Raw genomic sequence first — 26,792 nt, forward strand, 5'->3', positions numbered from 1 at the left:
GTAGCGCCTAGAACCGCTCGGCCGCCACGGCCGGCTTTGTGTTGATCCATTGTGCGTTCCAGAATAGCGAGATCACCTGGGAAATGCCCTCCGACCTGGACCCTACTGACGATTGTTTCAGGGTGTTTGATTTCAGACTTTTCTCCCCACAGACGCCAACGGCGATCTGCCGATGGTGCATTAAGTTGAGTCATCTGAAAAGTGGGCGTCCAGTTGTGGTAGTGGCGTACAAGTTCCAGCCTTCCTCGCTGATAATCAGCAGTGAGCATGGTTGCGTCAATCTGGCACCTACTGCGGAGGCTCATACGCAGTAGCATTTGCTGAACGACTATTGGTATGCCCTTGGTTCGTCTGGACGGTCAGCTGCTCAACAGTTGCACGTCTATTCACACCTCCACAGCCGTCTCATCTACGACCTGTGATGCACCACAATTGCCTCGGCGTCAATGTAGGATTGCGCCATTTTACCATCCGAGGTGTATTTTAACCGCGTTGGCACGCGGACGCTTTACAGACTTAGCCATTTTCATAATGCTTCCAACCTTGCCCCGAAAGCCAGTAATCATGCCCTTTTGGATGTCAGATAAATCATTCCTTTTTCGCATTACGACAACGACTGCGGTGCTTTCCGCATCACCGCTGCACGCTTTGCATACCCCCCCCCTCCCCCTCCACTGCTTGTGCTGCCACCTGCCATCTGTGAGTGGTTGACGTCGAACGTAGCCGGTGGTCACATTACTGTGACTGGACCGTGTAAAATGAGCCACGCGAGTTCGTTCAGTACACTGTTTATGTTTATCGCCAAACATAAAAATACGCTAAGTAATGGAATGCAGCCAGACTGATTGCTCGATCATCCCAACAGTGCTTGTCCTAGCTATGGCGGCTGTAGCTGTGGTGCTCTTTGGACGTGCGCAGGCCTGATCAGCGGCTCGTTCGTGTGGGGCTTCCTGTCGGACACGCTGGGCCGGCACCGCCTGCTCGTCATCAGCCTGCTGCTGGACGGCACCATCGCCCTCTGCTCCGCCTTCTCCACCTCACTCTGGCTGATGCTGCTGCTCAGATACCTCAACGGCTGCATGTGAGTGCCACAGTTCAGCATTCTGTACGTGGTTCAGAAATAACATAGTAATTTTAGATAACTTTATTGGGGTACAGTGATCTGTCAGTTAAGGAAAATTAGTAAAAAACAGTTCCGATCGGAGAATCATTTATTAAAAGTATGACCGGATTCAGCATCTAGTAATACGTCATATTCAGATAATGCACCATCCGGCTGACGATGATGACGCTTGGAACAGCTGTGCTGGCCCCAGTCGCGTTATCAGAAGATGGCGTACCACGAGGGTAATCCCAAAAGTAAGGTCTCCTATTTTTTTATAATTACATAGACCCGTTTATTTCTGCAATGGTTTACATCAGTTTACTGCTTGAACATTTAGCTATTTTTCGACATAATCACCGTTTCTGTCGATGCGTTTTTGTTGACGCTGTGACAGTTTTTGTGTGCCCATGTCATACTAGCTCGCCGCCACGCTGTTCAGAAAGTTATGAACCTCTTCTTTCACCTCGTCGTCGGAGCTGAATCGCTTTCCGGCCAAAAGTATGCCCAGATTTCATCATCCGTGAGAATTGAGTCCAGAAAGTTCTCCTGTTTGGCTGCAAGGTGGTGAAGAAATGTGCGAGAAGCATCAACTCTTTGCCGTATGTGGTCCTCTGTCAGCATGTGTGGCACCCATCTTGCGCTTCACCTTCCGGTAGTTCAATGTTTCCGTTAAAATTCTGTGAGCGGAGCTTCGGGAAACCTCGGGAACCAAAGGGCACAGATCATCCAGGGTGATTCGCCTATCTTCACGCGTGCTTTGCTCAACCTTCAACACTGTCTCCTCAGAAATTGACGGTCTCCTGCTCCTTTGTTCGTCGTGAGTTTCGGTCCGACCAGCTGCAAACTCTCTACACCACTTACGAACATTTTTGGCATCCATGCACGACTCACCATACACTTCCGTCAATTTGCGATGGATTTTAATCGACGCAGTGCCCTTTGCGTTCAAAAACCGAATAACTGCGCGCAATTCACACGTGGCGGCAACATCCAGTGGGAGCTCCATTCTCAACGGCTGCCAAACCAAGGCTGAGCGCCTCAGCGCGGCGCGCATGTTTACACACAGCGCGTGAAGCACTCTTAATAACAGTGTGACCAACTGCCACACAAACAGGGTTCTGTACTTATAAAAAAAAATAGGAGACCTTACTTTTGGGATTACCCTCCTACTAGAGGTCAAAACTGGTCATATTTTTAAATGACTCTGCAATTGAGATTGTTTTTTACTAATTTTAAATACGTCACATGTGTTCGTGAAATATGAAGCCTGAGATGAAACTCACAGTACAATGGAAAAAAAGGAAATGAAATTTTTAGGTTTGTTGTGCAGTGACCTTCGAGGAACAGTTAGGCATTTGCAAATAAATGATTGTATTGTATGTACTGTATGGAACTGGGGACCTAGAAACGACGGAGAGCCATCGTCTCCGCTGTAGCCCTCAGTGATTGACAACCCCACAACAGGCTACAGCAGTCCACTCACCCCACCGCCGCCCCACACCGAACCCAATGTTATTGTGCGATTCGGCCCCCAGGGGGCTCCCCCGGGAACGTCTCACACCAAACGAGTGTAACCCCAATGTTTACGTGGTAGAGTAATTATGGTGTACGCGTACGTGGAGAAAGTGTTCGCACAGCAATCGCCGACATAATGTTACTCAGGCGGAATAAGGGGAACCATCCCGCATTCACCGAGGCAGATCGAAAACCACCTTAAAAACCATCCACAGACTGGCCGGCACACCGAACATTTACACTAAACCGCCCGGGTGCATTCATGCTGGGGACCGCCACGCCTTCCCGCCCGGAAAGCAGTGCGTTAGACAGCACGGCTAACCGGGCGCGCAAAAATAAATCTTTACAGTGTTGTGTGTCGATCTGATAGCGGTAGCTAGAACACTACCATCGTCGAAACCAAAGTACCTCGTACTAGACGTCTGGGCGATGTCGCCTGCAGAGCTTTTCTGAATGTGGTTTGTTAAGTAGAGTTTCCTGGGTGGGAAGTTTTTCTTGCTGTAGTTATCAAAAAATGGTTTAAATGGCTCTGAGCACTATGGGACTTAATATATGAGGTCATCAGTCCCATAGAACTAACTAACCTAAGGACATCACACACAACCAAACCCGAGGCAGGATTCGAACCTGCGACCGTAGCGATCGTGCGATTCCAGACTGAAGCGCCTAGAACCGCTCGGCCACACCGGCCGGCTGTAGTTATCACTTCGGTTTTACGTACGAGGGGCGTTCAATAAATAATGCAACACAGTTTTTCTGAAAGCTAGTTTGTTTAATTCAGGATTCCAGTAAGCATCGTTATTCCCGCTCGTTTGGCTACAAAACACAAATTTTCAACTAATGTTAGTTCAATGCGACAATGCGACCGCCTTACGCCACCTTACTGGCAGGGCCTTTACGCTCATATGGTACCACTCTACTGGACGACGTCGGAGCTAACGTCATGCTGCATCAGTAACCTCGCTGCTTCCCGCAGAGTGCATCATCCATTGGGCCAAAGACATGGAAGTAGGAAGGTGCGACATCCAGGTTGTAGGATGGGTGAGGAAGAACAGTCCAGTGAAGTTTTCTGAGCTCCTCTCGGGTGCGCAAACTTGTGTGAGGCTTTGCGTTGTCGTGGAGAAGAAGATGTTTGTTCCCATCGCATCGAATGAGAGTGTCCGCACGTTCCAGCATTGCAGGTGTCACAGCTGTGTGCAGCCGGTCGGCAAGTGGAAGATCGGACAGGTTTGTAAGATCTTGTTGTGATAAAGACAGACGCCTCATCCAACGACTCATAGTGCTTTTGTCCACTGCCAGATAGTCGTAGACATTCTACAAGCACCTGTGAGTATCTACCATGTCCTGGTTTTTCGCCGAAAGTATCTCAATGACAGCCCTCTGCTTGGAACGCACTCTATTTTAGAGTATACGTACAACGCTGCCACCTACCGGAATGTCATGACACTGTAGGAGTTGAATCTGGAATATTCCACGATGTTCCACAACGAATTCTCTGTTTTTAACCGAAATAGGCCCAGAAAAAAATTTGTTGCATTGCTTGTTGAACGTTCCTCCTACAATTGAAGCTATCGTTGCAAGGTTAGAAGTGTGGGACGAATGACAATGAAAATGGCGTCACCCTATTGGAATAGATAACGGGAGGGGTTTGTTATGGAACGTCAGATTAATGGAGAAAATTAAAGAGTGCTGAAAGAATCAACCATTGCGACACGCCGATTTGATTTGAAAATTCTGTAGTGAACATGGTCCTTTATAGGATGGACAGAATATAAACAGTTTGGTAGATGTAGTTACCTAAATGCTTTTACTAGTGGAACTTCACCGATGGATCATCGAAAGAAGCCAGTTCGACGCTAGTTTTTGTTACTGAATGTAGACTGGGCTGAGGGGCTGATCAGCAATGTTGAAGCCAAACTGGATGATGAGGAGAAGGAGATGAAATTATGCATTTCAGTCTATACACAGCAGAGGTTCAAACAGCTATCTCTTGATAGCGGTGAAATGAAATGAAATGAAATGTCGTGTGGCTAGGGCCTCCTGTCGGGTAGACCGTTCGCCTGGTGCAGGTCTTTCGAGTTGACGCCACCTAGGCGACCTGCGCGTCGATGTGGATGAAGTGATGATGATTAGGATAACACAACACCCAACCCCTGAGCGGAGAAAATCTCCGACCCAGCCGGGAATCGAACCCGGAACCTTAGGATTGACATTCCGTCACGTTGACCACTCAGCTACCGGGGCCGGACTTGATAGCGGTAAACTTATTGGAATGTTAGTAAGGTTTAAGGAGAAGAAGGATCCCTGATAAAAACCTGTGTAAAGGGTGATGTTACGTGTTGTTTCAGGCGTTGCACGCTACAGTAATTCTCACATACTATTTTGTACTTAGCACAGCCACAGCCAAAAAAGTACATAGTTACTATTTAATAATCTTAAAACTGCTTTTTTAGTAGAAAAAGTTCTTATAAATACATTGGATTCACAGTAAATGGAGACTCTTTAAGTTGCTTTAGCTGTTTTGTAATCCTTAATCGGATCACTACCTGTTTCGCACCGTTACAAGTGCATCCTCAGGTGATGCAATGTCAATTAAATGCATGTTTTTAGTTCCAATCATGCTCATCAGCCCAGTGTAGCACATTCTGACCTTGTATTGTATAACGGACAGTTGTCTTACTGGAAGATGCCATCGCTATTGGCGAAGACATCATGCACAGAGTAGTGCAGGGGGTCCACGATAATTTTCACATAGTTTATAGCTCTCCCGGCGCCTTTCATTACTACTGCAGGTCCCATTAAAGTCCATGTGAATGTCTGCCACAGCATACTACTGCCCCACCCACCTGCGTGCCTGCCGTGATGCGTGTTTAGAGCAGTCATTCACCTAGTTGACATCTATACGGACACGACAGTCGATCTGGTGTAACATGAAAGATGAGTCAGCCGCCCAGGTGACCAATTTCCTCTGGTTCACTGTCCAGTCTTGGAGGTCACATGTTAACTACAATCGCAACTGACGATGTCATAGGGTCAGCAATGGGCGCGTAGGGGTGCTCTGCTGCAGAGTCCTGTGTTCAACAATACGTGCTGGACGGTGTGGTGCGAAACACTTGCGCTTGCACCGGCGCTGTCCTCTGTGTCGTCAGATATGCCACAGGCCACAGCCTGCCCTGCTTTACTGAGCGGACAAGCCTCCGGTCTCTACTTTTTGTGATGGCGAGTCGACGACGAAAACCTCGTCGCTGACTCACCATTTAACTATTAGCCAATCACTTTCAATGGATGCTCACGGCAGTAGCATTCCAACAGCCGAGAAACTACGCCGTTTGCAACATTCTCGTTCCCAGACGCTAGGCCGTAAAAATTGGCCTTCTCCCAGAGTTGCTTAAGTCAGTAGATTTCGCAGTTTCCTGCCCGAATTGTTCCTAGAAGTATTACCCATTAGTCTCTGTTACACTTGCACAGGGTGAAGAAAAAATGCTGCACATGGCGATCGGGATGTGATTCCCCGAACCACTTCAAGACAAAAAGTGTGTCTTGCAAAACCATGTCCCACCAAGAGCTTTAATAGAAATGCTATTTAAAAAACGAGGCTCTAGCAACGCTATAACTGTGTGCAGCGTGGCAAAGAACACGTAGCCTCAACTCTGCGCTGTGCTGGAGATGTCCACCTAGCTCAGACCCGTAGAGAACGATATCCAAACTCGCCGATGTCCGAGTCACCTTCGCGCCAAACATTTCGTTTCTGTTAAGGCACCGAACTGTATCCAATTCAGACATCCACAATGCGATACCTCGTGTATTTTTTTCTGTTACTGTTACCTTTATTTAAACATTAAGACAATATGTTAGCGCCGCACAGGACTAGCCGAGCGGTCTAAGGCGCTGCAGTCATGGACTGTGCGGCTAGTCCCAGCGGAGGTTCGAGTCCTCCCTTGGGCATGGGTGTGTGTGTTTGTCCTTAGGATAATTTAGATTAAGTAGTGTGTAAGCTTAGGGACTGATGACCTTAGCAGTTAAGTCCCAAAAGATTTCAAAAAACTCACCCACAATGTGAGCTTCTTAAAAACGTAAAAGACCACTTTGTTTCGTCCATGGCACAAATTACGCCACTAGGCAATTATAGTGGATTCAGTAACATCGTCTGTATCCAATGACGTACAAAACAGCCCAATAGGTAGGCTACAGTAGATTGCTCATTACGCTACGCACAGTAACTTCATTCTGTACGTTTGACGTCCAGGCTTATTTCCGCAGAGTCGGTACGTAAACGTATGAGCAACGTTCGTTTTTGAGAATATGTTCAAGGCGGCTACTCACTGGATCATACTTTTCTGGACCTTACGCAACGCACCTATATCCATCACTGAAAAAGCGGCATGCACTCTAGCTATTAGCCCTGTGCATGCGTGGGTGGAGTGTTGTACACTTGTTCGTTTAAGTGTCCCCCCAAATAAAAATCTAGTGGATTAAAGTGCGGGGATCATGGAGGCCAGAACATCGGACCTCCACGACCAATCTATTTCCATAGAAACGCTTCGTTTAAATAGTTACGCACATTCATTCCAAAGCGCGACAGTGCACCATCATGCTGAGATCGTAACTGTGCCTAACACCAAGTGGAATGTTTCCTAACGCGTCAGGCAAAGTATTGCAAAAAAACTTATGATAAAGGGGCGCTTCCTACTGTAAGGTGGCTATAATTTCGCACCTTACAAGCACTCATCCACCTACTTTGCCGTGAACTACAACCACAATTAGATATCATTTGATAGGTTCTACATCGTATATATGAATATTTAAAGGAGACTGACTTTTCACGTACGCCTTGTAAATAATTGTTAACGCTTATTGCATGAAAGGTGAAGGAGTGTCTTTATTATCGTACTAGTAGTGGCTGCAACGACAGTGGAAATGAAATGGCAGGCGGAACTAAAAGCCCTGGGTGGAAGACCCACACAGGTGTGTTGGGCCCGCTTAAACACAGGAAGTAGCAAGACGGACGCTGTGACACCTGAGCGCTGGGGCACAATAGAGTCGCGACTGGCCGGATGTAGCTGGACGGGAAGGATTATACTTCAGAAACTACGAAAATCTTGGACGCAGCTGAGAGGACCGAGAAATCGTCACCTCGGTAACCACGTAGGCTGGGTTATTTCCAAGGATTTTTACTTAGAAGCGTACCATTGGACGAGTATAGATTATTCCTTGCAAACTTTTCGGGTTAGACGACAAAAGACTAAAATATGGTCAGTCGGCGTTCGGAAGAATCTGTAGAGAGGGAGAATAGTCAGTGGTTTTAGGAATATGATTCGTTTTCGGAATTACGAGGGTGGGGAGCCGAACCTTGCTGGGAGACCAGTGTTGGAGAGACGAGGTCTTCCGTTGAGAGCTCCCGTTTGTGACGGTCGCTCGATATCAGCTTGCTGGGAGGCCAGTGTTGGAGAGACGAGGTCTTCCGTTGAGAGCTCCCGTTTGTGACGGTCGCTCGATATCAGCTTTGTTGGTACATACGGACTTTCTGTCTTTGCTCTCAGGAGAGTTTATAGTTAGAACAGTTACGCACTGTACTGTTGCGAACCTATACGATTCCGGACTTCACCTCCAGGTTGGAAGTCGTCGTTGAGTACATAGCATTCGGTAACTGAGAGCACTTCCTCTGCCTAGACTTACGTTGAGACGTTATCTGAGCTCCGTCCTTGTGGCTGGGAGTTCGCGTTTCTCGTCTGTAGAACACATAGAGGAGAAGTCAGTATTAGAATATATTAGTCAGAGGACCGCCTTCTGCCGTCCTAGTGTTTGAAAGAGTTTATTTGTGGCTGGAGTTCTTCCATCGTCGCAGACGAGCACGAGAACCATCAGTTAGACGCACCGGACGCAGTACATACGGTTATATCGCAAATTGCTTCGGCTTGTTAGAGCTACAAAAGCTAAACATCTGTGATCACGTTAGTTTATTTCCACTGACATTCCACACCACCGTAGATCGTCTTTGAAAGTAGTGTATTCTAGTGTTTGGTACGCAGATGATGTCAGTCATTTCGCGTTATTGATGTTAGATCGCGCACTCATAATAAGAGGGCAGAGTTGGCAAATTGATTAGTAATTTTACTTAGGAAATGTCAACTTTGTAATATAAAGTTTTTTTAAATCTACAATAAATATATAAGCAGGAATAATGTTTATCATTTGGTAGGATTAGTTGCCTTCATCATTCATTTATGTTTAGATTGTAATTTATAGAATTAAGAGATCCTAATATCTGCTTCAGGGGGTAGTCAGACACGGCCAAATCTTCGTTTTAGCGTTTATTATTTTCCGTTGCGCACATTCATTTTATACCCGCCTGGAGTAGCATCTTGCACAACTTGTCCTGCAATAGGTAAGCGCCCAAAAGTACTCCTCCCACGACTGCAGCCCACAAGTTTATGCCAAAAAGAGCCTGAAAGCCACGTTCTCGGGTGATATTTGGGTTGTGTTCCGACCAATAATAGTTAGATCCGTTAGATCATATCACGTTATCTATAAAATCTTCCACTTGTTGGAAAAAGCAGTCAAGTAACAGTACTCTTCTGGCCACTGGTAATGAGTTGACGTGTGATGACATAAATGCAGTTCTTCATCGTGCTACACTTCAACAATCAGTCTTCGAGTCTGCCTTTCAGTATCACGGGTGATTCTCTAAGGTGATTGGTGACGGCTTCAACAATATCGTCCTCTGTTTATGAGTACCTGTCGTCCTTACTGTGGACGAAGATTACCTGTTTCGCGGTGGCTTTGCCCCAGGGGACAAAACACATTCTTATCGGGGTGGCATCTTTGAGGGTACCGTGTGGCATACGCACCAGCAACAGCAGCAGCAGCAGCAGCAGCTTGGATGTCGGAAGCACCCAGCACCAAACGCATAGTGACGTATTCATTGTTCGTCCATCAGGAAGCCGCCCTACATGAACCTGACAGAACCAGTTATGGTCGTGTAATGGACGCTTAGTAGAGACATGCATGTAGTTTAATGGATCCCACTGTTGTACTGACAGACAAACCATTTTCATTGTATACAAGAAACAGAAGACGTGTTAATGCTAATGAAAGAGTTAATATTTGGGTTAAGATTGATGGTGTATTAACCAAGTACGTAAAAGTACAAGGAGATGTGACTGTATATTATCATGGTGTGGAAAGAAAATCAACGATTGCAGACAATAGCCTCACGAATAAACATATAATTATGTTTGATTAATTATACCTTTTTCCCACTCAACTATTCACTTTGTAATAAAAAATGTAGTAGTGATCAGAACGTGCCTTGCTGTATGTGACGGGCTATTGTCATATGACAAAATGATGTCCTCCTTATAAACGACAAGAACTAGGAAACGGACGTCTAAAAAATAAGAAAGGAACCTGGTGAGGATTGGAACCAAAATTTAATAGTGGACTAGGTTTGATGATCCAGCAATCTATTTTTTCCCTTCTTAACTTCGTTAGTTGTTTGTTGGATTTGTTCGGCGCGAACCTCACGTGATACCCGCGAAGTTAATCGGCGATCCCTTCTCTCAACCCTTTCTATAACAGAGGGCAGCCAGCCCTTTGACCGAGCTCGCTGAGCTACCGTGCCCGATATTCAGTGAGCTATGACGTCTGCTACGGTCGTGCTAGTTGGGGCCATACACGTTCCTCGGTACATTGCGATGCGCTGCACGATATGACTGATGCCAGCTCCTTGTTTTCATACATTTATTTTCAAAACGCATCCCATCTGATTTTGCTAGATAAAATTTTGACTTGAATCTAGGTGAGGAATCTCATACCGATCTCCAAGTGCGGCAGTTTTTTCTTCGACTTGTATAATTTCCTTACCGCGTCGCGCACCCGCTGTGCCAGCAGGCAACGTTCATTTTTATGGCGGGGAGAGGCCATAATGTTCTGGCTCCAGAAGATAAAGTAGCTTTACTCCTGTTTGAGGACAGTTTTGGTCTCAGGGTGCCTGTGTTATATAGCACCTCTGCTCAGTGCGGAAGCAACTATATCAGTCGGTCGATCCGTACTGTATCCGAAGTGGTCTCCAGTGCACCAATGGCAATTTAAAAATCATGATGTGGAAAAAAAATCAACGGTTGCGGATAATAGCCTCACGAATAAACATATAATTATGTTTGATTAATTATAACTTTTCCCCACTCAACTATTCACTTTGTAATAAAAAAATGTAGTAGTGATCAGAACGTGCCTTGCTTGATGCAATGGGAAAAAAATAAAAATAAAAATAAACCTCGCAGCACCAAGAAGGAGTTGTGCAACGTAAACGATAGTTGGTAGTCGTGTTTCTACACCTGAAAGATGGTGTCTATTCAAATTTCGTGTAACTCGATAAGAGTGGCGCTAATACCGGCACTACGAAGATGCGAGCCAGGTTTGATTTAAATACACGCCTTAACGGTGATGAGCGTTAGTTACTTTTGAGATTGGATATGGTGAGCTGATGTTAGTCAAGAATGCCTTTAAGGCGACAAAGGAACCATTATCAGCACACTCTGAGTTTTAATGAGGTCGTGCATTAGGGCTATGAGAAGCTGGAACTTCTTTCGTATATGTTTTTCTGGCAGCGGTGGTCACGAGAAGGTGCAGTCTCAAGAAGACCGGACTCTGGACGGCCACGTGGCACTACCGAGAGGAGGGACTATCTCGTTCGGCGTAAGGCTCTGGGGCATCGTACTGCGTCTGCAGCAGCATTTTGAGCAGCAGTTGGCGTCACAGTGACACAACTAACAAGTCGGTTGCCTCAAGGACAGCCGCGAGCTACACGCCCTGTGGCGTGCTTTTCACTGACCCCAAAGCGCCGCCATTTGCAACTTCAGTGGTGACAGGCGGGAGCTCATTGGAGGACAGCGTGGAGGTCTGTTGCATTTTCTGATGAAAGCTGGTTCTGCTTCGGTGCCCATGATGTCCGTGTGTTGACCTTCCAGTTGCAGCCCTGTAAACAACCTGTCTGCATGCTAGACTCACTGCAAGTGCAGGAGAATGTCTCCCATAGTAAAACACTTCTTCCACCAACTTGACTCCGTTGCTCGCTGCACGTTTAGAGTCGCCGTTCACCTCGATGGCGGCGTTTGTGGAGACGAATATTGGCCTAGTACAGCAAAAATGTGATTCACCCGAAGAACCTACACGTTTCCATAGATCGACGGTTGAATCCCGATGTTACCCTGTCCACTGTTATCATAATTGACGATGTCTTTGGGTAAACATGTGTACACGAAGGAGTGGTCTGCTATGGAGCTCCATGCTCAACAGTGTATGATGAACGGTGTGCTCCGAAACATTTGTACTTACACTGGCACTGTGCTCTTTCAGCAGAGATGCCACAGATAATCATCTATCCTACTTTACAGAGCAGGCAAGCTTCCCAAACCCTCTTTCTGTGAAGAGTCGTGGACGTCCAATCATTTAGCGCCTAGTGCTAGATTCACTGTCCTTCTACCTCTTTCCGTAGATGATCATGGCAGTAGCACATGAACATTCGACCAGTTTCGCCATTATCGAAGTACTCGTTCACAAGCTCTGCGTAATAATCATTGTCCCTGTCAAAGTAGCTTCTCTCAAAGGATTTCCCTATTTGCAGCCCATATCATCATTAGAGTTTCCTCTGTCCTTGTCTGCTCCGCTTATGTACATTTGTTACCACGTCACGTGCTTACAACACAAGCAGACGGCATCCAATGTCACGGTGGGCAGTGGTCATAATGTTTTGGCTTGTCAGTGTAAGTTAGCATATTACAGGATATTCTAAGCGCATTCTCGTACAAAACCGCTAAAACAAATAGATATTACCTTTACTTTTCAAAGCCATACTGGCGTTGAGATGAACAATTTTATTTATGCTGCCGCTGAAAACTACTGGGAGCTTTCAGAAGCGATAGTAAGTGATGCACAGAAAGCAGGTGGAGTCAACTATATGCTACCATCAGGCACAGCAAGGTTAATTAACTCCTGGAACCAGAAAAAGATAAAAGTAGTGTGAAGCATACACCACATAAGAACTGGGAAGGATAATGCCATCACAGTAGCAATTACGACGGACATTTGTTCCTGAGAAAACCATTGAAATCAAACGTTGAAATCTGAGCTTATGCTCCAGTTTGACATGGCAGAAAACCGAGAATACTTCCCAAGACAAAAAGGCGCACCACGAAGCAATTGTCCGAAAGAGACGGGGAAATTGGTAGATGTACTGTAGATGTACAGACAAACAAATTATTACAATTTGAAGAACAAATTGAGAGTCAGTAATGGGATGGTCCACCACCAGTCCCTAAGCAAGCAGTTTTTCGGCTTGACATTGATTGATAAGTTGTTGGACGTCCTTCTGAGGGACATCGTGCAAAAATCTGTACAGTTGGCACGTTAGATGCTCCAAATCCCGAGCTTGTTTGAGGGCTCTGCCCATAGTGCTTCAAACGTTCTCAATTGGGGAGAGATCGGACGAACTTGCTGGCCAAGGTAGGGTTTGGCAAGTTTGAAGACAAGCAATAGAAACTCTCGCTGTGTGAGGGCGAGCTGATGAAATGTGAGCCCAGAATGGCTTTCCGTAAAGATCGAGAAAATGAGGCACAGAATATCGTCGCGGTACCACTGTGCTGTAAGGGCGCTGCAGAAGAAAAAATGGTTCAAATGGCTCTGAGCACTATGGGACTCAACTGCTGTGGTCATAAGTCCCCTAGAACTTAGAACTACTTAAACCTAACTAACCTAAGTACATCACACACATCCATGCCCGAGGCAGGATTCGAACCTGCGACTGTAGCGGTCGTGCGGTTCCAGACTGTAGCCCCTTTAACCGCTCGGCCACTCCGGCCGGCCCTGCAGAAGACAACCAAAGGTGTCCTAGTATGAAAAGAAACGTCACCCAAATCCATCACTCCTGGTTGTCGGGCCATATGTCTGGGGTGCCATTTCATTTCAAAACAGGTCTCCATTGGTTGTCATCCACGGCATCCTTAGAGCTGAGCAGTACGTCGACGATATCCTACGCCCGTTTTGTTGCCCTTCATGGAAAGCCGTCCTGGGCTTACATTTCAGGAAGATAATGCCCGCCCGCACACGGCTAGAGTTTCTGCTGTTTGTTATCACACTTGCCGAACCCTACCTTGGCCAGCAAGGTCACCGTATCTCTCCCAGTTGAGTACGTTTGCAACATTATGAGCGGGGCTCCCCAACCAGGTATTGATTTTGACGACATAGCGCGCAAATTCGACAGAATTTGGCACAATATACCTCAGGAGGGCATTCAACAACTCTTTCAATCAGTACCAAGCCGAATAAATGCTTGCGTAAGGGCCGGAGGTGGACCAACGCTTTCTTGACTTACTTAATTTGTGAAGGTATTCCTCTGGAATAAGTTATCCGATTTTCCTGAAATTGTAATCATTTGATTATCTGTACCCGCACATCAAATCTATCGATTTCGTTCCCATTCGGATAATTCCTTGGTGGTACTTTTTTTGTCGTACAGTGCATTTTGAACAAGTATGCAGTTCCCAGACGTCTAGACGACTTTCTATATATATGACAACCCAGCCTGGCGCAAAATGCATTCCACCATTTACAGAGTTCTGTATCCGTAGCTGCCAGCGCTGCATGGTCCCCGTGTTGCAGATCGTGCGGCGCCCTGTGTATAAACTTCTCGTTCCTGGCGGAGTTCCACGGCGCGCAGTACCGCAACCGCTGCGTCATGACCACAGGCATCTACGTCGGGATCGCGCAGGTCGCATTACCAGGTGAGCTGCTCAAACTACTTTGCTTTCAGTCGCTGTCTCACGCATTTAGCTTAAGAGCAATCTCAGAAAAAATTTTTTAGCAAAGCTGGTTTGAATTACCGTCGTCAAATGTAAATGCGTAATTTTGTATCACAAACTGCCTTCACTGAACTGTCAAACTGATTCAGTTGCTTATGACAAGATGACATTAACTTTCCAAGTTTCCAATGGCAGTAAGTGAGCTGGAGCATCCATCCTTTTATACCCATCGTCGGTTCCATGCGTCAGTTCCGTACTATGCACACTACATTGAAGGAAACGCGATTCTTGTTGAAAAGCGTTTTAAGCGTTCTCGATTAATTCACGAACGTGACTATTGATGGCTCTGAGCACTATGGCACTCAACTTCTAAGTTCTAGCACTTAGAACTAGCTAAACCCAACTAACCTAAGGACATCACAAACATCCATGCCCGAGGCAGGATTCGAACCTGCGACCGTAGCGGTCGCGCGGTTCCAGACTGAAGCGCCTAGAACCGCACGGCCATACCGGCCGGCGTGACTATTGATGAGTCGGTTATGTCCAATAAAATACGGCTGTGGTAACGTAGCATCAGAATATAGCGAAGGAAATAACAGACAGGTATGAGAATGTAGACTTCCCGGGCGTATACAGGTGGCGAAAAGGTTTCGGGTTTCCAGCCTGGTGGCAATATTATAAAACTGCATCGTTTCGACTAGTGATATACTCATCATCTTTAAACGAAGTGTCGAAATTTTGCGAATACCGTCCTACTTACATCTACGATGTGTCCCATTCCACCGGGCTCCGGGAGGATGTGTACAGGTAGGCCGGATGGAGGGGCTGGGGAGGGGGGGGGGGGGGGAGTAAGGAGTGAAGTCGCGAGTCGCGTCTCTGTCAGAGCATTCCCGGCCTGTCTCTGGCGACGTTGCTAAATCCCCTTGTGCGACACTTTTGTCATCATGTGAAGAACTCGGAAGATTTCGTGAGAATACTTAAGGACATGCGATTACAGAGAGATGACCTTCAAGAGCGATAGTACCTCTCCAAGATTCCTCGGCTCTGCTCTGCTGAATCAAGCCTCAGACAGTGAAACTTCTTGTACATGCACTAACGACCACCTACTTTGAGTGCATTGGAGAGTTTTATGAGTAGACAGATGGAGTGGCCCTGGTATTCCTTCTTGCTTAAGGGATCGAAAATCTATACATGGAACTCTTTGAAGAGATGGTCCTCCAAACTCCTCGCCAAACACCAAGCACTTCTGCCGCCATGTGAACGATACTTTTGTGGTTTGAGAGCATGGCAGGCAGGCACTGGATGAGTTTCTAAACCACCTTAAGAGGGTAGAGTGCAGCTTTCCCTCGCAGCGGCACTAGGAAGAGAAAGGTGGCGGGTCCATCGCCCCGACCGCCTTTTACATATGGGAAGATCCTCCTTACGTCGCCTTCATTACGGAAACAGAGGAGGAGAACTGTCTCCCATATCTGGATATACTAATAACGAATAAGGCAGATGGCACACTAGACCACTCAGCATATAGGAAGAGGACTAACAGAGAGGTGTATCTGCACTTAACAAGCTGCCCCAGCATCCAGTGCCAGCGGCGAACAGCATTGTCCACCTTGGTACACAGGGCGCACGTCACCTGTGTTAAAGAGAGCCTCTCAGACGAACTGCAACACCTGAAGGAGCTATTTTGCAGAAATGTGCATAGCGAAGAGCGGATTAGGAGGGCGTTCAAGCGAGACAGGTCGCTGAAAAAAGGAAACTGGCTTTTCTTCCGTGTTTGGGAGTGTTGTCAGCCAAAACTGGGAGGCTTCTGGAAAAATCGAACACAAAAGCCGTCGTCGGACCACTGGCAAAGACGAAAGAGTGGCTTGGCTCTGCCTAAGATCCATATAAACTCAACGTACCAGGAATTCACAGCACCGCCTGCGAATGCGGTCCACGGCATATTGGACAAACGTAGCGATGTATTTCTAAACGCTGCGAGGAACATATCACGCGTGTGCGGCTGGGATAGACGGAGAAATCGGCCATAGCGGAACACAGCAACAAGGAAGACCACACATCTGACTTCAAGAAGAAGAAGTTGCTCTGCCAAGCCGCCGGCTATTGGAACAGCGTCATAATAATCGAAATTCGGATTCACCAGAATATTGTAAACAGCAATGAAGGATACTGACTGACTGCGGTATGGTATCCAGCGATAGCGGCCACTCGACGAGAGCGCGCTCACCCCCGGGGTGGCCGAGCGGTTCTAGGCGCTACAGTCTGGAACCGCGCGGCCGCTACGGTCGCAGGTTCGAATCCTGCCTCGGGCATGGATGCGTGTGATGTCCTTAGGTTAGTTAGGTTTAAGTAGTTCTAAGTTCTAGGGGACTGATGACCTCAGAAGTTAAGTCCCATAGTGCTCAGAGCCATTTGAACCCCTCGAGAGACAGGGCCGGATTGCTCTGGCAGAGATGCGAAAGGCGCGCCCGCTACTCCACCACAGCGGCTACACCCCCTACACCGCCCGCCGACATCATTGTACCCAGCCTCCCGGAGCCAGGTGGAAAGGCGTACACCGCCGGTGTAAGTAGGACGACATCCGCAATATCTCGACACTTCGCCAGAGGATGATGAGTATGCCACTGGTCGGAACGTCGCCGTTTTAGAATACTGCCACCCGGCTGGAAACCCGAGAGCCTCTCATCAACAGATGAGTAGACTGTAGGATAATGTCTCACCAGTTGGTTTACCTGCCGTGTTGGGAGTAGAGCACACGCCAGAATATCCGAAGATCGTCCTGTTCTACCGTCGGACAATCAAGGCGAGCTTACATCGTACTCATACAGCTGCCTTGTTCGAGGTCTGTCGTAACGCCACCAGTCGATGATATACAACCTCCCTAACATTGTTGCTCGGAAAGTAAGCTGACCAAGCATTAATAAGGACCCACTTAAAAGGAAGGAATATTACGGTTAATGTGTGGTCGACGATAAAGTGATTTGCGAAGGATCGGAAAGCAAATCGGATGGGTTGTTTTTTCAATGAGAGCATTCCGGCACCAGTCATGATCTGTTGAGGAAAACCGCGAAAATACAAAATCTGGATGGTGAGTCTAGCGGTTTATATTTGCGGTATTTGGCTCGGTAAAACGTAAAGAAAGATAGTCAGCGACCAGGCTACTGGTCTGACTGTGGATAGAGCACAGCTTTCTCTCGCCGTGGTACTAGGAAGGGGAGGGTGGCGGACCCATCGCCCCGACCGTCTTTTACCTCTGGGAAGAATTGCGGTACCCTTAGGATAAGAGTATGATTAGATCTGGGGCCGTCCTGGAAGAACTGGACGAGGGAAAATCGCTGCCCCTATCCGTAATTGAACTCGAGGCATCCAGGAGTGTAGAGTAGGATGTCCAGATGCACGCGTATAGAAAAGAGGACACAGCTTCCGAAAGAAGGACAAAGTTAGAAAAAAGAGGATACGCGGGAATAAACGCTCATATTTAATAAATGAATTAATTAATAGACATAACATACATTCCTTAATTTATATTGGCACTTCCCTGAAGATCAAATTTTCTGTAGAAGTGTAAAACTGCCTAGCAGGTAGTTATAAAAAAACAGACAGGAAAAATCTTTTAAATTATAATGGACCATGAATGTACCTTTAACGGATTCAGGGCTCAGCCTATTTCTGTCATCAGTCCATTGTGTAGTAATGAGCGAAAATACTCTTTCTGCATTCGCATTGTGCCCTGATGTATTGAAATGTCTGCGGTAAATTTTAACAATTCTGAATGACAATCAACAGACTTACTTTCAGAAAAATACTTGGCCCATTTTGTACTACAAGAGAACCCACTAGATTCAGGATCGTTACTATTCTGTTTCATAAATTGCCTAGAGTTACAGAACTGGACAAAACATTGTACACCTGCAATATCAAAAGTTTTACATTTATGTTGCAAACACGAAAGGCTTTTTCCAACATCACTGTAGTTAACATCTTTTTTAAAAGACATCTATTTGAAACAGGAAAAGTCGTCGAACATACAGAGCCATCCTTTAAATATTCACGGCATGACTGATACAGCAACACGGCTTCATGTAAATAGTTTGACTTCTTTCTCAAAACCACTATCCAAATCAACAGAAAGAATACCAATAAATAGTGCTAAGTACATGACGTGAAGCCTACAACGCCAAGCCAAGACAATCTGCATCTGGAACTGAAAATACAGAACGGAAATTGTAAACAATTGATATTTGCACATACTTATTGATCAGTTTATGATCAGTACTGAAAAATCGATAAAATCGACGATCCTGCTACCATCCATAGATAAGGCATATAAAAAAAGAGCAAAAGAACGGGAATAACTGCAAATATAATGTTATTACGATCAACTTTGTGAAAAGGAGGACAATGTAAAAATCCGCCCGGACTCCGGGCAAACAGGTAAAAAGGAGAACATTTCCGGATTTATACGGATGTCTGGTCACCCTAGCATAGTGCTCTACAGGGTAGACCACCAAGGTCGTCTCGCTCCATAAGTCCTTCTAAATAGAATGCTACTTCGTACATTGACCTATGTCGGCGCTGTACTCGGAATCTGTACTACCCAATTATTAGCAAACTGAGAACTTCGAATAACTTCACGGCGGTACGCGTAAACAGCCCACCAGTTAGTGCAACAAGTGGAGCCCGAAGAGAGAGAGAGATTTCATTGTCTGTACCCTAGGAGGCATCGTTCTTCAGGCATCGTACTTCAGGCACTGACTAAGCCTTGGAACATTGACCAAGCAAGGATAACCAGACGGATACAGGCGATCAGGAACGGTCATACAGGGAAGAGAGCCATTTTTTCTCTGCAGTCTTCTCCTTCCTTCATGAATTAAGTGGTTTCACCTGATCCGTCGTCTTCCCCTCTGTCCTGTCCCTCTAGGTTTGCAGTCAAGAACTTATTTTCGAAGTATATTTTAAAGCATTTAATCTACATGTTCCTACCACCTGTTTCTGTTTAAATCTTTTTTGGTTGGTTGGTTGATTTGAGGGAGGGCACCAAACAGCAAGGTCATCGGTCCCATCAGATTAGGGAAGGACGAGGAAGGAAGTCTGCCGTGCCCTTTCAAAGGAATCATCCCGGCATTTGCTTGCAGTGATTTATAGAAATCACGGAAAGCTTAAATCAGAATGGCCGGATGCAGGTTTGACCCGTCGTCGCGAATGCGAGTCCATTGTGCTAACCCCTGCGCGACCTTGCTCGGTGGATCTTTTTTCCTTTGCACTGTATCAGCCAGTAATTCATTTATAATATTTTCATTTCTGAAGCGATCTTCTCGTGTGCACCCTTTAACACCACCGAGAAATCATTTCCGCAGCCTGTAGGAATCAACATGAATTCCGGAAACAGCGATCGTGTGAGACCCAACTCGATTCATTTGTTCATGAGACCCAGAAAATATTAGATACAGGCTCCCAGGTAGATGCTATTTTCCTTGACTTCCGGAAGGCGTTCGATACAGTTCCGCACTGTCGCCTGATAAACAAAGTAAGAGCCTACGGAATATCATACCAGCTGTGTGGCTGGATTGAAGAGTTTTTAGCAAACAGAACACAGCATGTTGTTATCAATGGGGAGACGTCTACAGACGTTAAAGTAACCTCTGGCGTGCCACAGGGGAGTGTTATGGGACCATTGCTTTTCACAATATATGTAAATGACCTAGTAGATAGTGTCGGAAGTTCCATTCGGCTTTTCGCGGATGATGCTGTAGTATACAGAGAAGTTGCAGCATTAGAAAATTGTAGCGAAATGCAGGAAGATCTGCAGCGGATAGGCACTTGGTGCAGGGAGTGGCAACTGATCCTTAACATAGACAAATGTAATGTATTGCGAATACATAGAAAGAAGGATCCTTTACTGTATGATTATATGATAACGGAACAAACACTGGTAGCAGTTACTTCTGTAAAATATCTGGGAGTATGCGTGCGGAACGATTTGAAGTGGAATGATCATATAAAATTAATTGTTGGTAAGGCGGGTACCAGGTTGAGATTCATTGGGAGAGTCCTTAGAAAATGTAGTCCATCAACAAAGGAGGTGGCTTACAAAACACTCGTTAGACCTATACTTGAGTATTGTCCATCAGTGTGGGATCCGTACCAGATCGGGTTGACGGAGGAGATAGAGAAGATCCAAAGAAGAGCGACGCGTTTCGTCACAGGGTTATTTGGTAACCGTGATAACGTTACGGAGATGTTTAGCAAACTCAAGTGGCAGACTCTGCAAGAGAGGCGCTCTGCATCGCGGTGTAGCTTGCTCGCCAGGTCTCGAGAGGGTGCGTTTCTGGATGAGGTATCGAATATATTGCTTCCCCCTACTTATACCTCCCGAGGAGATCACGAATGTAAAATGAGAGAGATTCGAGCGCGCACGGAGGCTTTCCGGCAGTGGTTCTTCTCGCGAACCATACGCGACTGGAACAGAAAAGGGAGGTAATGACCGTGGCACGTAAAGTGCCCTCCGCCACATACCGTTGGATGGCTTGTGGAGTATAAATGTAGATGTAGATGTAGATGAATTCCGCTCGGATTCTTTTGACATGGTATTTCAAATGTAACGTGCATTTTTTACACTTAAACTGAAGAAAGAGTGCACTAATATTGTTCGTTGCGTTTCAGCTGCTTCTCGCTCACAATTACATTGCTCTTGTTCACAGCTTCGTTGCAGATAGGTTGTGCGGTATATACCTTGGTGCGAGCGTTTCACGACTACTTCCGTCGATCGGCCCTAGCGTGTTGGAAATCTAGAAATTCCTAACCGAGAGTAAAAAAGATCTAGTAAATCACTACATTTATTTAAACATTCCCATCGCATTTGTTAGAACTCCGCAGATATTTCTTCATTCACACCTTCTCGCTTTATTCCTCGACGCGTTGTGCATGCCCTGACGAACACAAAGCTGTTCTGCTGTTATTATTTTCTTGTGTATTTGTTTGTTCGTATACCCAATCATCGTGGCAGTTCGCTGTGGAGGATAGTCTCACATCTGTTTCTGTCTTTCCATCACATTTCCCTCCAACCCCCTTCCACCACCGCTACGACCTCCGCTCACAGAAAAAGTAACACACATACAAACACACACACAGATACGCACACAAAATCATTGCGCTCAGCCTGCGCGTCAGAGCTGTATTTCAGCGTACCCCTTCTGGGCTATAAGGAATAAGTAGCTTGCCTTTCTCCTTTTGTGATATACACAATCCTAAGACAAGTGAGTGGAAAATAACAGTAAATGAATACAGCAGTTGTTATTTCACTTAGGTGTGCAAAGCAGCATGATAATTAGTGATAAAAACTACTGTGTCGAAAGCAGATTTACCCAATTTTTGGAGTGCAAATAAGGCCATATCTTAATAAGTATCGAACGAAGTAATACGGTCCAGTGTCACAAGTCCTATGTTTTTATCTCAGTCCCACTTCCACAATGACATTCTGGCTGCGGTACATCGCCACTCTTCAATCTGCATAATTTTCAAAGCAAACACACATAACTTCTTAAAAATTTAAAAATGATTATGTATATTGAATATAACTACAGCTGTGGTATTTTAAAATATCGATAATTGATTAGTTTAAAATATGTACATCTGCTTTTAATTACTAAGTGGGAAGTTGTAAACTGAATATTTTCAGTTTAAAAAAAGTGTCGGTAGTCGGTATAAACAAATGGAACCATAAACTGTTTTAAGTTGCAAAAAATGTGGATGACGGCGTTTTTGTTGGGAGGGCGTTTTGTTAGTTACGTGGTGGGATGGAAAAGACGGTGGAAGTTCCCGAACCAAGCTTTTGAAAAAGAAAGAAAGAAAGTATGGAGAAGGAAGTAACAACATGGAGAATAAGAAGATTATTCTGTTCAAGGAGGGAAGATGGGTAAGTCTCTGCGTAGATTTTGTGGCGTGTGCGATAAACCTTTTGCATTTCCTTTATGTTTTCGTCTTCTTTAAAGGCAAAGAGAGAAGATGAAGCGGTAGCCCATCGTAGAGCCTATGCCTACCGTCAAGTATTTTTTGACTTTCAGTTGTTAAAAAACAGAGGATTTTTTCTGGTACCAGTAGGAGGAAGGAAGGATTCACGCTCGGCTAGTGAACGAGTGAGAAGCACGCCATTTTTAGCGAGTAATTGTAGACCGCCAGTTTGGGGTCGCTATGAATAAGTGAGGAGTATGTATCTCATATGTGCACCGTTTAGAAAATACAGTATTGTTTTATTAACAGAAAGGTCGTGTGAGTTGTTATTTCAAATAGTACAATAATTACAAGAACTGAAGCCCACCTGTGTACTTTGGAAAATTACGAAGATCCGATAAGCTTAATGGGAACATGGTCAAGACTTCAAAGCTGAACACGGCGACCAAACGTAGCATTATAAGGAATGGTAAGCACAAATCTACAGCGGAGAAAGAAACTAATTCGCCCTGCAAAATAATATGAACTAATACGAACTTATTTCCAGGCATAGCTCAGCTTATTGTGCTTGTCATTCATGCCGAAAAATTAATCTCATTAATTCAATACATTTTAAAAAGCCACGCATTTCAACATTTTATTATCATCTATCCCATTATTTTATTATACGTGGTAGAGGTAAGTGGTTAAAGTGAGTTTTGTTGGGATAGGATAGCGTGAGTGTGTGGGTTTAAGTTTGGGCGAAATGAGACAGAATACGATGACTAGTAATCAGGGACGAAAACGGTGGGATGGTTGGTGTCACCTCTGCGAGATGTGCAAGACATACAGAAGTGGTTTGAATGTGAGCACTCTATTGAAAGTTGCAGCTGGGGACACTGGTGACGTCTGGCTGAGTGGTCTGCCTTTGTCTTCCGCAGCGATAGGGCTGGGGCTGCTGACGGAGACGTGGGAGTACGAGACGGGCGTGCTGACGCTGCGGCCGTGGAACGTGTTCGTCATGATGTGCACCGTCCCCTCGCTCGCCGGCGGCCTGCTCATCTCCTTCTTCCCCGAGACGCCCAAGTTCCTCATGGCGCACGGCCGCAACGAGGAGGCGCTCGCCGTCATGCGCAAGATATACGCGCTCAACACCGGCAACAGTGCGGACACTTTCCCGGTGAGGCTTGTGCTGCAATTACATTAATCTGTGACACTTTCCAACGCTGCGATCTGTAAGCGCACTGTATATACCGAGGTGAAGTCTGGTAGACTGTCGTTGGCCATTGTAGCGTGAACAATGTGAGGATTTCCGAGAGCGCGTGTATCTTCAAGTCAGAGAGTAGGTAGACTGCAATGTAGAGCTTAGTTAGGGCATTGGCGTTTGGTGGAGCAGCAGTCAATATACTCGTAGAATAGGTGACTACCACGAGGGGTAAAACAGGGAAACGTGATGAGAGGAAATAATACAGTGTTGTTAATAAGTCCGAGTGCGGATAATGAGGATGGGGATGGGTTGTTTGGAGGGAAGAGACCAGACAGGAAGGTCATCGGTTTCATCGGATTAGGGAAGGACAGGGAAGGAAGTCGGCCGTGCACTTTCAAAGGAGCCATCCCGGCATTTGCCTGGAGCGATTTAGGGAAATTACGGAAAACCTAAATCAGGATGGCCGGACGCGGGATTGAATCGTCGTCCTCCCGAATGCGAGTCCAGTGTGCTAACCACTGCGCCACCTCGCTCGATGTTAATAAGTATCTCTGGCGTTTCAGAGGACTAATATGCGAAAACTAGGAGACGTGCAGAAAAATGACACATAGCAAAGCATGAACGGAATGGACAGTGTCTTGAAAGGAGTATATAAGATTAACATCAACAAAAGCAAAACGACGATAATGGAATGTAGTCGATCAGGTGATACTGAGGGAATTAGATTAGGAAATGAGATACTTAAAGTAGTAGATGAGTTTCGCTATTTGCGGAGCAAAATAGCTGATGATGGTCGAATAAGGATATGAAATGGAGACTGGCAATGGCAAGGAAAGCGTGTCTGAAGAAGAGAAATTTGTGAACATCGAGTATAGATTTACGTGCCGGGAAGTCTTTTCTGAAAGTATTTGTATGGAGTGTAGCAATGTATGGAAGTGAAAATTGGACGATAAATAGTTTAGACAAGAAGAGAGTAGAAGCTTTCAAAATGTGGTGCTACATAAGAATGGTGAAATTAAATGGGTAGATCACGTAACTACTGAGGAGGTACTAAGCAGAATAGGGGAGAAGAGGAATTTGTGACAAGACTTGACTAGAAGAAGGGATCCTTTGGTACGGCATGTTCTGAGGCATCAACGGACCACCAATTTAGTATTGGAGGGCAGGGTGGTGGGTAAAAATCGTAGAGGGAGACCAAGAGGTGAATACACAAAGCAGATTCAGAAGGATGTAAGTTGCAGTAGTTACTTGGAGAGGAAGAAGCTTGCACAGAATAGAGTATAATGGACAGTTGCATCAAACCAGTCTCTGGACTGAAGACCCCAGCAACAACAACAGCAAAGCATAGAGCTCTCCAATTTTGATTCGTAATAAGCGCCATGCAGTAGTTGTACTAGGGGGCAGGCGGGTCAGAACACTTATTGTCGCATCGAGTTAGTTCGCGCCTGCAGATAGGTAACCCATTGAATAGATTTCCAAAGGGAGCTCGCTGTTGCGCCTACGCGAGCAATTCCTGTTGGTGCCTTTATTGATTACACGCACATTTTGATGGTTGCCGCGTTGAAAATGCTGTCTTTATCGAGCACATGTAATTTGAGTTAGAAACTTGTTAACATTCGGCATCCACTGATATGTTTTTGCTTTCTGTACGTTTTGTAATATCAATCAATTGTTTTCTGAACCCCTGGAGGTGTAAGGGGTAGTCATATTAAAACAAGACAGTCGGAAAAAGTAAGCAAATTCTTCATAATTTCAAAAGTAATCGCTGTAACTGTTAATCAGTTTATCCCACTGCCTTCATCTACATCTGCAGTTATTTGATTATTCTGAAATTTATTATATGGCAGAGGGTTCATGGAATCATCTTCAAGATATTTCTTTACGTTCCCCTCTCGAACAGCGCGCAAGGAAAACGAACACCTAATTTGTTTCTTATGAGATCTGACTTCTTTTATTTTATTATGATAATAACCCCTCCCTATGTAGGTGAGCGTCAACAAAATATTTTCACACCGTGAATACAAAGTTGATGGTTGAAATTTTATGAGAAGATCTTGCCGTAACGAGAAACGCCTTTGTTTTAATGATTGTCATCCCAATTCTCGTATCATATCCGTTACGCTCTCTCCCCTATTTCACGATGGTACAAAACGTGCTTCCCTTTTTTTAAAATTTTTGATGTCACCCTTCAATCCTATCTGAAGCAAATCCAACACCGCACATCAATACTCCAGAAAAGGACGGACAAACGTAATGTAAGCAGCCTCATTAGTAGGCCTGCTACGTTCTCTACGTGTTGTAAGTTTGTTTTCATCACCTGATGACTTAAGAAGACGGTAAAATGCTGGAACAATATTCGCGATTGGCTAGCAATCATTATTGTACCAAGGCGAGCACCTTTTCGCCCGAAGGAAGTGGACGGCAACGAATGGAAATCACATGAAGGGAGATCGAGAATGTATGCAGGATATGTAAGGACGTCACAGCGAAACCGCTGCAACGTTGGTCAAAACAACCTTGACAATATTCATTCGGTTGCAGGGTAATGTCCGCCCACATATTGTCAAGACTGTTTCGACTACGCCGCAGAAGCTTCGCTAGGAACCTGTTGCACATCCTCCATACAGTTCCCATCTCTCCCCATGCGACATCCGTTCTTTGGAGCCTTGATGAAAGACATTCGTGGTCGTCTGCTGCTTTGAACGAAAGGGGCACGCCTGGGTACAATCATTGTTTCGTCAGCAACCGTATCGTTTTTGAAATAATGAAAAGTTTCCTTACTTTTCTTCCATCTGTCTCGATTTCATAGGACGGCCCCGTGTAGTTATGAATAACCGCTATATTATTTAGTAGTGTATGTGAAGAGACCAAGATAGAACGTTATTACAGAAGTAGTATTCCAGTAAAGACAAAAAATGGAAAATCCAGGATGGAATGTAACAATATTATGAAAAGGAAAGTCGCTACACAACTCACAAACACGACTGCTGTCTCAGACAACTGAAACAACACTGCGAGCTGCATCATAAGCGCACGATGGGAGTGGCGGCTGGATGAGGGTAAGGAGGAGGCTGGGGCAGGGAGGGTGAGGGGTAGTATGGCGGGGGTGCCAGACAGTGAAGTGCTGCAGGTTAGATGGAGGACAGGAGAGACGTGCAGAGGGGGAGGGGAGGGGGCAGTTGCAGAAAACGAGAGAAGTAAAAAGACTGAGTGTGATGGTGGAATGAAGGCTGTGTAGTGC

The 26,792-nt window shown here is 45.6% G+C and overlaps 1 protein-coding gene across 1 annotated transcript in view; it reads left to right on the forward strand.

Moving 5' to 3' along the window:
- Window positions 1-26,792, forward strand: part of LOC124796069 (synaptic vesicle glycoprotein 2A-like) — a 121,949-nt gene that overhangs the window by 17,573 nt on the left and 77,584 nt on the right. Inside the window, exons 3-5 of the mRNA XM_047260155.1 lie at window positions 919-1,081; window positions 14,279-14,400; window positions 23,286-23,524. Coding sequence (XP_047116111.1) covers window positions 919-1,081; window positions 14,279-14,400; window positions 23,286-23,524 — 524 coding nt within the window. The remainder of the gene's footprint in view (window positions 1-918; window positions 1,082-14,278; window positions 14,401-23,285; window positions 23,525-26,792) is intronic.

Source organism: Schistocerca piceifrons, chromosome 4, assembly GCF_021461385.2.
Source record: "Schistocerca piceifrons isolate TAMUIC-IGC-003096 chromosome 4, iqSchPice1.1, whole genome shotgun sequence".
Classification (NCBI taxonomy): domain Eukaryota; kingdom Metazoa; phylum Arthropoda; class Insecta; order Orthoptera; family Acrididae; genus Schistocerca; species Schistocerca piceifrons.